Source organism: Alnus glutinosa, chromosome 2, assembly GCF_958979055.1.
Source record: "Alnus glutinosa chromosome 2, dhAlnGlut1.1, whole genome shotgun sequence".
In the NCBI taxonomy this organism is placed as follows: Eukaryota; Viridiplantae; Streptophyta; class Magnoliopsida; order Fagales; family Betulaceae; genus Alnus; species Alnus glutinosa.
The window spans coordinates 34,982,893-34,996,105 of NC_084887.1; the positions used below are offsets into that span (position 1 = coordinate 34,982,893).

The following is a 13,213-nucleotide window of genomic DNA, read 5'->3' on the forward strand; positions in this document are numbered from 1 at the left end:
CCGACGTCCACCCCTACCTCCAAAAACATTTTGGAAATTGATGTTCTAGAGAAAAAAAAAAAAAAAAAAAAGAGAAAAAAAAAAAAAGAAAAGAAAGAAAAAAGAATAAAAGAGAGACCACGTCAGAAAAGTTTAAAATTAACGTATGTAAAGAATCAAGAGAGGGGAGGGGGTTCAAAACTTGAACACACTTGGGGTTGGGGCAAAAGAGATGAATGATGACGTAGAAGATACAGGATATGGAAACATGTAAATGTTCGTAGCTAAAATAAAAAAAATTAAAAAAAATTAAAAATAAAAATTCAAGTGATAAAATTAAGTTAAAAAAAGTTTTAATAATTGTTGTTAAAGGGTGCTCTTTAAATTAATTAAACAATTTAAATTTGTATAAAGTTTTTTTCTAAATTGGGTAATAGTAGGTTATTTTAACTCAACTTATAAAATTGACATGTATTTTCAATCTTCAGGAAAAAAAAGAAAAAAGAAAAAAACATATTAAACCTAAGGGTGGGGGAGGGGCATCTTTTTCACTTACAATTGAGATTGAGGAAACTGGGTGATATGGGAACGTGGCCGCATTATTTATGAGCGTAGAAGTTTGTATTTTTGTCGATGTTCATTGATTCTCAAATAGAGGAGGCTGGAATAATAGGGTAAATGATATCCAATATTTAAAAAGAGATTTCTTGCTTTAATAGCATGTTAAAATGCATGATTTTTAATACAATTTTATGACTATTAATATAATTAAAGAAAAAAAAATTGTGACATGATACATATACATCTTTTGTACATCTCATGTAAATTTCTTTTCTGTTTTTCTACATGTGAGTTTTACATATCTAATAATTGATTAATTTATTTTATTTTATTTTTAAAAAAATAATTATTTAGATTGTACAAAGGTTATAAACGTATCATATCTCATAAAAATGTCACGTATACTTAAGTAGCATAATATTTTTTTGGGAAATAATCTTTTTAAATCTCTTATATAGTTATATATATCATGTACATCCATTTTTTTAAATTAACCACTAAATCTATAGGATCTACATGATGGTCTTATAGATCCCCTCAAGTGATATAATACGATTACAGCTTGTTCAACTCTAACAATTTTTTTTTAAAAAAATTTAATCATTGAATATGTAAAACCCACATGTAGAAAAACAAATCCAATAGTTAGTTTGACAAAAAAAAAAAAAAATTGAGTTGTACAAGAGTGATATAAATGTTGTAAACGTATCATATCTTATAGATCAAATGGTTAATTTAAAAAAGAGATATGATATGTTTAGAATTCTTCTGCAATTTCAATATTTTATTTATTTTTATTTAAAAAGAATCAACCATCAGATAGGTAACTGAGGTAAAAAAAACGGATGAAATGGTTATCAAATCTCCATTTTTATAGGCTGAATCCGAAGAAGTTCGGTGTGCTTTAAACTTTTTGTGAACGTGTAATTCACAGGATGGATAGGCGATGGGGGAGATCCAAAATAAGCAAAAATCAAATTTTGCTACTTTGAGATATATTAGACGCAGGAATACTTCCAAAAGATTTGCATTAGAGATGGAAATGTAAGATAGTGCAAGTCACTTAGAGATTCTGGGGTTCTTGCAATTTATAGGACTTCGGGATCGTTTCGAACAATAAGCTTCAGAACTATGGCGGAGGCGGACCCATCGCCATCGACGACGACGGTGACGGATGTTGACGTGGACTCGCTGGCTCACTGTGCCACCTACCTCAGCTTCCAGGACCTCTCCAACTTGGCCATGTCTTGCAAATACCTCAAACGCGTCGCCTATTCCGACTCCATCTGGCTCCGCTGGTTCAGGTCTGTCCATTTTCTTCAAAAGCTTTGTTAAAAAATTTTGAGGTGATTTGTTTTTAATTTGTAGTACTGGGCAGCTGTTTTTGTCCAAGGTTTTCGCATTTTGTAATTGATGCTAGGAAGATTTGGTTGTTGTTGTTGTTGTGTGTTTGTGTATATATATATATAATGCACTTGCGAAGATAAATGTTATTTTTGTGAGGCTCAGTGCAGTTAGTGTCCCTTAGCTAAAAAGATAAAAAAGGAAACGGAAAAAGATCATGGAAAGTGAATGAAATGAATGCATTGATCTTTGGAATGAGTCTCCTGGATTCAAGCCTTTGATAAATCCTCCGCGGATTAGAGGAACAAAGCAGTCGTGTCGCTCAGTAAAATAATTTCTGAACGTTTTCATCACCTGAAGAAACTACTGTTTTTTTGTTTTTGTTTTTGGGTGTGTGTGTGTGTTTGTTTATCACTCTGAAAATTTTCTCCAAAAAGCATTTTCTGTTATTGAAGCACATTGAAAATGTGAATCATAAACACTTAAATTTTCAAATAAAGCTTGCTTAAATAGCCTCCAAGCTTTCTCATTCTCACCCAACTGAGCTTACCCACGTATCATCCCACTCCAAGAACCACATTTTTCTCAAGTATTTCATCAAATATTTTCCGAGCATATCCAATTTCGCTGCACTTTGCAAACATATCAACCATGAAGTTCCCCACAAACACAGAAGAAACGCAAGGAGGCAATAACATCAATCATCATAGTTAATATCTTTGTTCAATCTTCTATTATATTAATATTATTTAGAGTTGTATTGCTCCCAAAAGAATCTCAAAATTATAAAAAGAAAGAAGAGGAAAATGACTTGACATCATGCCACTTGTCAGTCACATGATCAAATCTCTTATAGGCTAATGGCTCAAATTCAAACTCAGCCGATCCAATCAAACTCAAACTTACCATCCAGAACAACCAAATACACCATCTAGTCACATAATAGAGCATTCAAAGTTCAAATCGGAAATGAATCATATGGATTTTGCGGATGTAAGTGTTTGGGTTGTGCTGTGGTGTGGGTTTTCACTTGGGAGGGATATTGAAGAGAGGAGCTGTGGATGGAAAAGTTTTACGCCTTAAAAAACTTAAACCATTTTACAAAAAAATTGGGTGTTTGATATTTGGCCAAAAAGGTTTTTTGGTTGACCAAGTTTTCCAAGCGCAACCAAACATCAATTGTTTTTTTTTTTAATGGTAAATGTTATATGTTGAAACAAATGGATTCTATATATATATATATATATATATATATATATATATATATATATATATATATATATATATTCCCTTTTGGTTCTTTTAACTTAAGAGTCTATTGTATATTCCACATCTAGGGAACGCTGGCCGCAACAAGTTCCATCGGGCTCTTTACAAACAATGGGAGTGAGGGAAGCGTATTTGGCGAGGTACACAGCATTGAAGCAGTTCAAGTTCGTTGATCCCTTAGTTTCTGACTTCTACACAGTTCCAAAACCTTACAACCAAATATTATTCAATAAAAATAATGTTGTCTTTTCACAGGTATTGAATACTCCCTTGGCCTGTAGTCTCTCTTTCATGATGCTTGGGGTTTCATACAACTTCTATGACATCTTTGTGCTAAAGGCTCATGACACTTATTTTGATTCTTTTCTTTTCTATTATAGCATTTTATTACATTTTGACACTTATTAGTATTGCGAGCGCATGATTTAGTATTTCTTAACTTCTTTCACATCCATTCAGAGATTGACTTTACTGGATTCTGTTATATAGGGCTCATTGATAGGAATTCAGAAGATTGATGGCCTTTTAACTGGAAGGTATCCTGTCACCATGCTAAGTGATCATAATGCAAGAATTACTTGTATGAGGTAAGAATTTTATATGGTTTTTCTCCCGTTCAAAAAATACTTCTATATGCATTGATATTGTAATTTCGTAAGCGTTATTGAGGCCAACTTTCATGTATTTATTATTAGTGACAAGGCCATTTGTACTTCCCTGTAAAACGTGTAACCAAGTTGTGTTCTTAGCAATTTTTTCTTTTGGTGATGGCTCCCGTTTGCAGGAGTAATTTCTTGCCATGTGGTTCTTCTAAAAGAGATAACTAAGGCTCATAAGACAATGTTAATAGCATTTGGCTCTGTATATATTTTAGAATAACAGGTTGCACTCTTGGACCTTACGTTCTACATATTTTGATACAAGAATCCTGTTTTTATATATAATTTTTTAATTTTATCTAGTGCATCATAGATGGCAAACATGTGCCTAAATCTATTTAATGTATCATATGAACCTTATTAGCATATGTCCAATTCCCATATGTAAAAGGGTATCCATAGAAAAAGTGAATTGCTTCTCAACCTTTTATTTATAATTATTTAATATGCAGGTTGTTTTCTCTCGCTGAAACTTCTTTATTTCGAAATGAAACACAAAGTAAAGAAAATGTTTTGGTCACCTCAAGCTGCGACCGCTCCATTCGTCTATGGTGGAAGGTATTTTATAAATTGATGTTGTTTTGAAAACCCTCTTGCAAAGAATAGGCCCAAATTTGTAGATATTTGTAATCTCTAGTCATGATCTTCCATGCTTGCATCCACTGCAATGAGCCAATTGGAGAAACAAATATTATTGGTAGTGTCTGTTTCATTATTTGGTTCTATGGTGATTATTGTTCTAATTGTCAGCAGGAAGAGAATGTTTATGAACTTTCTAAGTTATGGTCTACCTTTTGTAATACCTTGTGGTCTTCATTCTAATGTTTCCATTATAGGGTTCCTGCCAACGGAGTTTAAGAGGTCACAATGGCCCAGTCTCTACCTTGTCAGATAAATTGTTAGGTGATGGTAGTAGCAAAGTATTGGCAAGTGGAGGGGAAGATGGTACTGTTCGCCTTTGGTCCCTTAACTCCAGTGGCCAGCGTGGCCAGCATGGGCTAAAGGCTACTCTTTATGGGCATGAGAAACCTGTAAAGTTGATGTCAGTTTCTGGGTATGAGTTTTTCTATCATTAAGACTAAATAAATAGACTTTATTAATGTATTCTAATTTCTTTAGGTTTTAATAGTTTGCACTTATATTATTTGAGTTGCTCAGTCTTATGCTTAAAGACTTGGCAGGTCCAGTTGTAGATGAAAGAATCTTCAATTCTTATTATCCTTTTTGCTTTGCAAGTGGTTGCATTTCGTTAATTTGAACTCTCAATTGGTGGAAGTGAAGTAAAAATTATTGTACAATTGCTTACTTGGACTCTGCCACACTTAAACCAACTTTAATGTGTTTCCTTTATGGATATGTCAAAGTTGATGTTCTCATCTAAGTAGAAATGAGAAGTTTTGCTTGGCTTATCATACTTCAGTCTGCCTATTTTTTGACTGACACGTGTAATGTAAGAATTCCACCAATGAGATAAATATGATCTTATTTATTTTGGCTAGTAACATATCCAATCAATGTGTTTTGCGCTCATGACCACTCCCTCCATCCTGTACTTATACTGAGAGATGGTGTTGTTGAGTTTCAATGGCATGAGTTAATTTTAAAGTTTATAAGAAATTGTAGATTTCAGTAGTAACTCGTGTGTTACTTTTAAAACATTCGTAATGCTTAAGTTGTGTGCTATGATTGCGGTTGTTGTTGTCATTGAATGCCTCACATGGTGACTTGCTCGGTTGCTCCATCAAGTGATATTGAACCTGTGTACTTTGGTGTCGATTTCTTCTCACTAAACTGATCTGTTCTTACTTTCTTCGTTCTTTCAGGCATAAAACTTCTTTTTTGGTGACCATGTCAAATGATTCCAAGGTACCTTAGTCATGTGTTCCATATTACTTCTCTCTCTCTCTCTCTCTCTTCATTTTTTTTTGATCTTTTTAACATTTTTAGTTATTTTAATTAAGTATATAACTAGGATTCATTTATTGGAGTAGTGAATCAGTCAACTATTTTTCTGCCTTATAAGGAATTGAGTTGTGACTTCTTTGCGTCATAGCTACTGACGTACATAACATTTAGCCCTACTTGATATGGCGGCCATGTAAACATATGTTGGACAATTGTAATGTGCTGGAAGTTATTTGTCATGCGTGAAAATCGTTTTAGTTTTACAATTTCAGTTGGACCATTTTGATTGTAGCTTAAGACAGCCAACTTGAGCCTGAATTTCAGGTTTTCTTAAGTGCCAATTATTATCTATACTTCATGTACATGTTATTATTATGATTTTTTTTTTTTTAATTGTTAAGTTACACACAAACTAATTGGGTCTTAATCCACGACCTCATCCTCTGTCCTATTTTTACAAGGGGGAGGAGGTGCATTTAAGCTTGAGCTCACAGTTACCATGCTTTGAAGCATAATATAGAATTTCATGACAAGGGTTAACAACATCATGCTCAATTTAGGTTATTGTGAAAGAAGAGCACATGCAGTTTTCTCTTTCATGATTTATTGAGCTCTGTATATTTGAGTAAGATGGTTGACTAATTTTCGGGGATTAATGTAGCCACACAAAACATAGGTGTATCTCACCTTCAACGTGGATGGAGCAGTTATTAAACTGCATTTTTGTTCTTGTAATGAGTAACAGAAAAAGTTAATGAACAATTTTTCGAGCTAAAGAGGTCAAACAATGTTAAACAAGAACTTCATCCAATTTTTCCAAGTTTTTATTATGAGATTGTCTAATCCAAATCCGATAGTTCTTTTGATACTTGTGTCATTTTGTGATTGGTTTTTCACTAAAAGTTGTGGAGTTTCCTTATAGGTGAGGGTTTGGGATACAAATACATCATCTGCTGAGCGTTTATCATGCTGTGTGGGCATGACAACTGTTCCTGGTGCACCTGTAAATATGAAGTGCCATGAATCCATGCTCTATGTTGCTGCTGGTTCCTCTGTCATTGCAATTGATTTGAGGACAATGCAAAAAGTAATCACTGCTGCAATTTATCAACCGAAGTTGTACTCATTTGAGATTATGCCTTCAAAATCATTAATCTGCACAGGTGGTAATGGAAGGTAAGACAAAGCCGATTTCTAAATAGTTTTTGAATTTTTTTTTTTTTTTTCTCAGTTAGTTAACGATGTGGAGACTGTGTAAGAAAATGCGAGTAAATCACTTACCAAAATATGTGCCTAAAATGCTGCAGAGCAATGCTGTGGGATATTAGGAGAAACATGGACACAATGAAACCAGAACCAATAGCCGAGTTGGATGGACACACAGGCCCAGTTACGTTATTGCACATGGATCAGTGCAAAATAGTTACAGGAGGCCCCAAGGATTCTTTCATTAATGTTTGGGAGGCTGACAGTGGTACACAAACAAATTCGTTGATTTGCGGTCCTCCAGAGAGAGTAAGTGGGTGTTCTGCCCTGGCTGTAAATGGGAATAGCATTGTTACTGCTAGCTTTGGTGAACAACATGGAGTTCTCCGCGTTAGGGACTTTACCAACGCTTCTTGCCCTGTTGCCAAGCCCGAGGATGAGCATGCTTCGAAGTTTTGGGATCCACAGTCTTATAGTGATTCTAATGGCTCAGATTGCTGAACGGATTTGCTTGTATACTGCCTATCATGTTCTCATTTTTTTTTTTCTTTCTTTTTGAACTAAATTAATAGCGCTAGTAATCTCATGGTTTTCTAATTATTCTTTACTTCTTGCCATTGTCTTTTGATGGCGAGGGGGGATTTTTCCAGTATATGGACCAGATCAGCTGTGTTTTCGTCTTTATGAAATGTGCACGAATAAAAGAATAATAATACTTGGGTTTCGTTTGAATTTGTTATTTCAAAGCGTGCAATTTTAAAAATACAGTCAAGCGTTTGGTAAACTTGCAATTTAACTTTTTTTTTTTATATAATTTGAAGATGTACATTTTTTTACATTTTTAAATGATAAATTTTTAAAAATATACTTTCAAACGATTTGGTTTAATATCGCACTTTTAATTTGTAAAATTGCAATGCCAAATGCTTTGGCACTCTTATTAAATGTGTTTTGTTTAACGTGTTGATTCCACACGGGCGGGCAATGCGTGGTTGGAAAGACCGTCATACCAATTACCATGGCCTCATTGAAATACTTGTAGTTTACTATTTTTATGGCACTTATTATTAGAGGAAAATCAACCCAATCAACCCGATCTTGGCTTTTAAGCCTTTTAGACATCACTGAATGGTAAAGAAGATCCTCATCGGAATAGGCTCACACCGCTCTAGATTTATGGGCCGGAACTCTCAAGTTGCAGAGACCAGGTAGTCTGAGATCATTGGAGTGGATACTGCTAATCACTCATCAGGATCAATACCAAAAGGCAAAAGCCACCTTATTTCCTCTTCCAAAAAATGAGTTAAAGATCCAAAAGCTACCAAACCACTCTTTTCACCCCCAAAAATGGCCACCACTACCACCACCATCCTCGTCCTCTTCCTCCTCCTCTCCGCCACCACCACCACCTCGGCGGCCCCAATTCTTGGCCTGGATTACTTCCTAAGCCATCAATCCCGGAACGATCCGCAGGCCACCAACGACTCCTACCTCTCCCTCCCATCCTCCCTCAGGAAATCGCTCCACTCCCACCTTCCCCACCCCAACCTCCCCTCCGTCGTCTCCTCCCTCCTCTCCCTCTCCCTCCCTTTCTCCCTCCACCTCCGCCTCGTCGGATCCTTTCCCCCCGACTCCTCCACCCTCCTCTCCTCCTTCCTCTCATCCGCCTCCCAACCGCTCCACCACTTCCACGTTATCTCCCCCTTCCCCACCCAATCCCATACCCTCTCCATCCGACACTCCCTCCATCTCGACGTCTCTTTCTCCCCCACTTCCCTCCCAACTCTCCTCTCCCAAACCCTCTCCTCCCAAATCTCCCAAACCCCTTCCTCCCTCCGCTCGCCTCTCCTCCCCATCCCCTTCTCCTCCATCGACACCCTCCTCCGCCACGACTTCGAGAAGGAAAAGCCCCCCGACGGAATCGTCCTCTACCTCCTCAATCTCGGCAACCAATCTAAACCCTACGCCTACACCTACTCCCACGGGGACTCCTCCCCTGGCTTCACCAACTGCCTCGGCACCCTCTGGACCGCCAAGGACCGCTACCTTTGGATCGACTTGGCTGCTGGACCTGTCGATTACGGCCCTGCGTTGTCCGGGGACGGTGTGCTTCCCCGAGGCGAGTTCCACCCGCTCGCTGCCCTCCACGGCCGCCCCAAGTCGCAGAAGGGGCTGCTGAGGGACCTTGCGTCCTTGGTCTGGAGCGCCTACCAGGTACTTCTTGTGCCCTCTCTGAGAATTCCTGTTCCTTTTGAGACTTCGTTGGTAGTTCAGTTTATACATTTTCATGGGTCGGAGAGCAGTAGGGATTCGAGTGGCTTGGATTGGAAACAGATTCAGAGGACGTTTATGGATGAGGCTAATGACGGTGGGTTGTTGTTCGGTGATCAGTCCTTGAGGTTCAAGACTTATGAAGCGAATTTTTCTGAGTGTCCGATTTGCTCGTTCGCGGTTTCTAGGTCGATTAATTCATATACATCGAGGTTTTTGTTCGATAACTATACTCTGATTGTGAGCGAGTATTTGGACTCGAAGCGTTTGCATCAGATTTTGACAGACTCGGCAGAGGAATTTAGGAGGGTGGCGGGGATTCCGGAGGAGGAGTTCGGTAGGGTTCTTCCTGTTTACGTGTTTGATTTGGATTACAATATGCTCTTGTTGCTAGACCGGTATCACCAGTCAGTTGCGTTCAAAGATATGGTTATTGCAGTGAGGACAAAGAACACGCAGACTGTGAGCGATTATAGTTGTAATGGTCGTCATGTGTTTACTCAGACTAGGGAGCTTGAGCGGCCGCTTGTTGGTTCGATTCTGCAGAGTATGTGGGGAGTGTCCCCTACACATTTGTTGTGGAGCCCTAGGCATAATAGTACTCTTGTGGACTACACGTGGAGTGTAGGGCAGACTCCGTTTGGGCCATTCTCAGAGATTTCATCAATGTCATTTGTGCAGAAGGATGCAGCTAAGAGGAATATTCTTTTGACATCGTTGAATTACAGTATAACGAGTGCCATTGATGTTGTTGAATCCATTGCTGCACATGGTGGAGATAGGAAGCTTCTTAAACCGAATCGACATGTTGAGTTCGTACAAAGGTGGAACTTGTATAAGTACAAGCTTGACAAAGCAGTTTCTGCTTTGTCGCATTTGGATTTCGAGATGGCTTTGTACTACTTGAAGTCATCGGATCATGATCTGTATGCCATCCACTCTCTTGTCTATCACGCTTCTGAAGAACTGGAGGCATCACTCGTATGCTTCAAGGACCCACCATTTCCGTGGACTTCAGTTTCTTTTTCTGCAGGAGGTTTCCTAGCTCTCTTTTATGTTTATGCAAGAAGAGACAAACTGTTCAGAAATAAAAGAAAGCAATTTTGATGCGCTTCAGAAGAACTGAAATTTGTATCGTTTGAATGCAATACAACACATGTATTTTGAAAAAGAGGTAAGTCAGAGGTCAGAAACTAGTATTCGGTTCATCAAAACATTTGAGGCAGTTTGAGTTTGCACTTGGCCCTAATGCTAAACTGTTTTCTAAGTTAATATTTTTCAGTTGCATGCTGTAATTTCATGACTTACTGGATGAATCTTAGCAAGATGCACTCTGGTGGAACTTTTATGGTGTTTCTTATGCATTTTTGCTGTTCTTGTTTTGTTTCTAGGTAACTACCATAAGAACTAAAATACGATATTCTTGGTGAATGTTTAAATTTTTCCTTTTGGAATGGAAAAGTTTAGCTTGTTGCTAACTTCACTGGACCTAGTAAATTTGAATGTTAATTGTCTAACCAACCACATGAGGAATCACAGCATAACTGCTGATGATACCATCTTTTGTTATCAATATCATCGATGTTATTTTGACCTGGCTACAATGCATAAATATCAGATAACTGAATCTGGAAACCGATAAGATGTCCAAGTAACTTTGTTGAAAGGTGAAATCATGTAGATTATGCGGCCTCCCACTTGTGAAATAATTGAATAGCTATAAATTTAGAAAGCAGATTAAATGTCCGATCAGTTTTGCATGTGAAACCATCTGCATATTTGGACCTCCGATTTAGAATCATTAGTGATTCTATTGTTATTTAGAATCTTAACATGGTTTGAACCATAGCAATGAAATCTTTCTCAATAATGTGCTATGCTTGTTTTGTTTGGATACAGCTTTGCTTAAATATATAATACCAATAAAAGAAAGGAATTTTTAAACTCCCCCTTTTTTCGATCAGTCAATTGTAAGGCTCTATATGGAAGCTGAAATTTTGCAGTATTTGAAGTAATAAAATAGATGTATTTTTATTAGAGAGGTAAATAGAAATTTAGATCATGATATCTCACTGCTGTTCGAGCTGCCACTTTGCTTTGTTGCTTATATATATTGTTTTATGGATTCTTCTTATTGTGAATTTTATGCTCTAATTACATCATTAGTTTCCAGCTTACAACTGTGCATTTATACCAATTCATTGAATTTAGATTGTTAATGTAGAAACTGATTGACATCTTTGATTTAGCTATTTGGGAGATGAAATAGACATCTTATCTCACCTGCTGAGACATCTTGTCTCTGTATCTCACACACAGACACGGATGCTCTGCATAGAAAGACCCCACTAAATCGTTGCTTGTGGTCCTTTTCTCTTGCTCTTGCTTTGCACAGTAGACACTGTGGTTTAGAATTCAGAAATTTTGAAATATATATAACGACCCTGGAAAAGCGCAAGCCACATTTGCTCTATTACTCTAAAAGAACTAATCAATTTGGAGCTTTTCTAGAATTATTTATAAAGCTCAGTTTTACCTAGTAAGCAATATGAGACTTTGCATTCATGAACATCTCTCATAAATCACCAACTCTCTATGTGAGTTACTCATCTTTTCAATATGGGACCGGGGTGTTGCATAGTACATATAGCATCTGATGAGATCGTATGAGTCCTTCGAAGTCAAAAATTCATATTCTTTGATTATTTATTCTCTCACAGATCTTCCATCCCATTTTCAAGTTTCAATTTGTAAAGCTAGCTTAATAACCCCCAAACTCCAAAGGTCCTCTCTCTCCTGCAAACATCTCTCCATTGAATCCAACTTTCTTGTACCATAAAAATCCTTGAGGGATCGATCCCCTACAAGTTTCTCAAAAGTCGAAGATCACACATAAATACCACAATTGGATTTGGAAGCCACCATGGGAGGCAGATAAAGCTGTCCTTTCTTACAAATCTATTCGGTTAGTTCAATGGGTTATGAAAATGTCGTTACCTTGGAAGTGAGCCAAAAGGGCTGCTTGGATGTGGTAGTGAGGGGAGGATTTTTCTGTTATTGCGGCTTTTCGCAGAGATCCTTCGGGTTTCATATGGATTTTCTTTAACCTTTGGGCCATTTTTGCTAGTCTTGGTTGCTGTGTATTACCTGTAGTTTTGAGCTTTCGGACCAAACTCATGGGGTTCGCATTTTCTCCTATATCTTTGTATTTTCTCTTCTAATTATCCTTTTTTTTTAAATCTTTTATTTTTTTAAAAAGAGGTGCCAATTGTTGCATCTAAATAGAAAGACCATATAAAGCTTTATTGGACGTTGGGATTCGCTTAGGCCTTAATTTATAGGACAATGATCCTCTTCATGCCATGAGTATTTATATAGATTCATGCCACGTGTTAAATATATTGTTGTGTCATTTAACTGTTAAATACAACAAAATAAAATATTGACTAAGAAATGACTTATCTCCATTTTACTTAAAATGGAGAGAATCATAATCGTAATTTATAATGGGATGGATCAGGTGAAATTGAGATGATTTGTTTTATGGTTCATATTAGATTTCATAATAAGTTATCTTATTGCATCATTGAAAATTTTTAAATGACATATCACCGAATACACGGCAGATGCTCTCCATTTCAAGTCCTCTTGCTTTGAAGGTGAAAAGTGACGAAATCTTGAAATGTGTTTGGGTGTATTATGACATGTACCAAGTGCTAGTGAGGTTTAATTACAAGGAAATAGCAATTTATGCCAATATATATATATATATATATATATATATATATATATATATATATATATATATATATATATATATATATACTCACGCAGACACCATATCAACACACTATTCCTAAAATTTCCAACAAAAAAACATTGTACTGCACCCGCTGGTTGATTGATTAATCAAAAGCTTGTCATGGCGATCTATGGGGCCATTAAGAAAATGAAGTGGAATTCTCTTTCTTGCAACTCTTTGCCATCTCCATTGGAAGTGCAAGCAGTTAACGTGTCTA

At 36.9% G+C, this 13,213-nt stretch overlaps 2 protein-coding genes across 2 annotated transcripts; both read left to right on the forward strand.

Moving 5' to 3' along the window:
- Positions 1–1,394: 1,394 nt before the first annotated feature.
- Positions 1,395–7,599, forward strand: LOC133859733 (uncharacterized). The gene is made up of 8 exons (XM_062295247.1): positions 1,395–1,844; positions 3,222–3,408; positions 3,643–3,740; positions 4,265–4,370; positions 4,649–4,866; positions 5,636–5,678; positions 6,640–6,893; positions 7,025–7,599. Exons 1-8 carry the CDS (start codon positions 1,672–1,674, stop codon positions 7,422–7,424), a joined length of 1,479 nt encoding a protein of 492 aa, XP_062151231.1. The 5' UTR covers positions 1,395–1,671; the 3' UTR covers positions 7,425–7,599.
- Positions 7,600–8,012: 413 nt separating this feature from the next.
- Positions 8,013–10,549, forward strand: LOC133859734 (uncharacterized). The gene has a single exon (XM_062295249.1). It carries the CDS (start codon positions 8,271–8,273, stop codon positions 10,299–10,301), a length of 2,031 nt encoding a protein of 676 aa, XP_062151233.1. The 5' UTR covers positions 8,013–8,270; the 3' UTR covers positions 10,302–10,549.
- The last annotated feature ends 2,664 nt before the right edge of the window (positions 10,550–13,213 follow it).

Bases quoted from the DNA above. Each gene is read 5' to 3' on its own strand.
- LOC133859733 (XM_062295247.1), top strand. From the start codon at position 1,672: ATGGCGGAGGCGGACCCATCGCCATCGACGACGACGGTGACGGATGTT. The intron at 3,409-3,642 runs GTATTGAATACT...TCTGTTATATAG, and splicing joins ATAATGTTGTCTTTTCACAG to GGCTCATTGATAGGAATTCA. The intron at 3,741-4,264 runs GTAAGAATTTTA...TTTAATATGCAG, and splicing joins GCAAGAATTACTTGTATGAG to GTTGTTTTCTCTCGCTGAAA.
- LOC133859734 (XM_062295249.1), top strand. From the start codon at position 8,271: ATGGCCACCACTACCACCACCATCCTCGTCCTCTTCCTCCTCCTCTCC.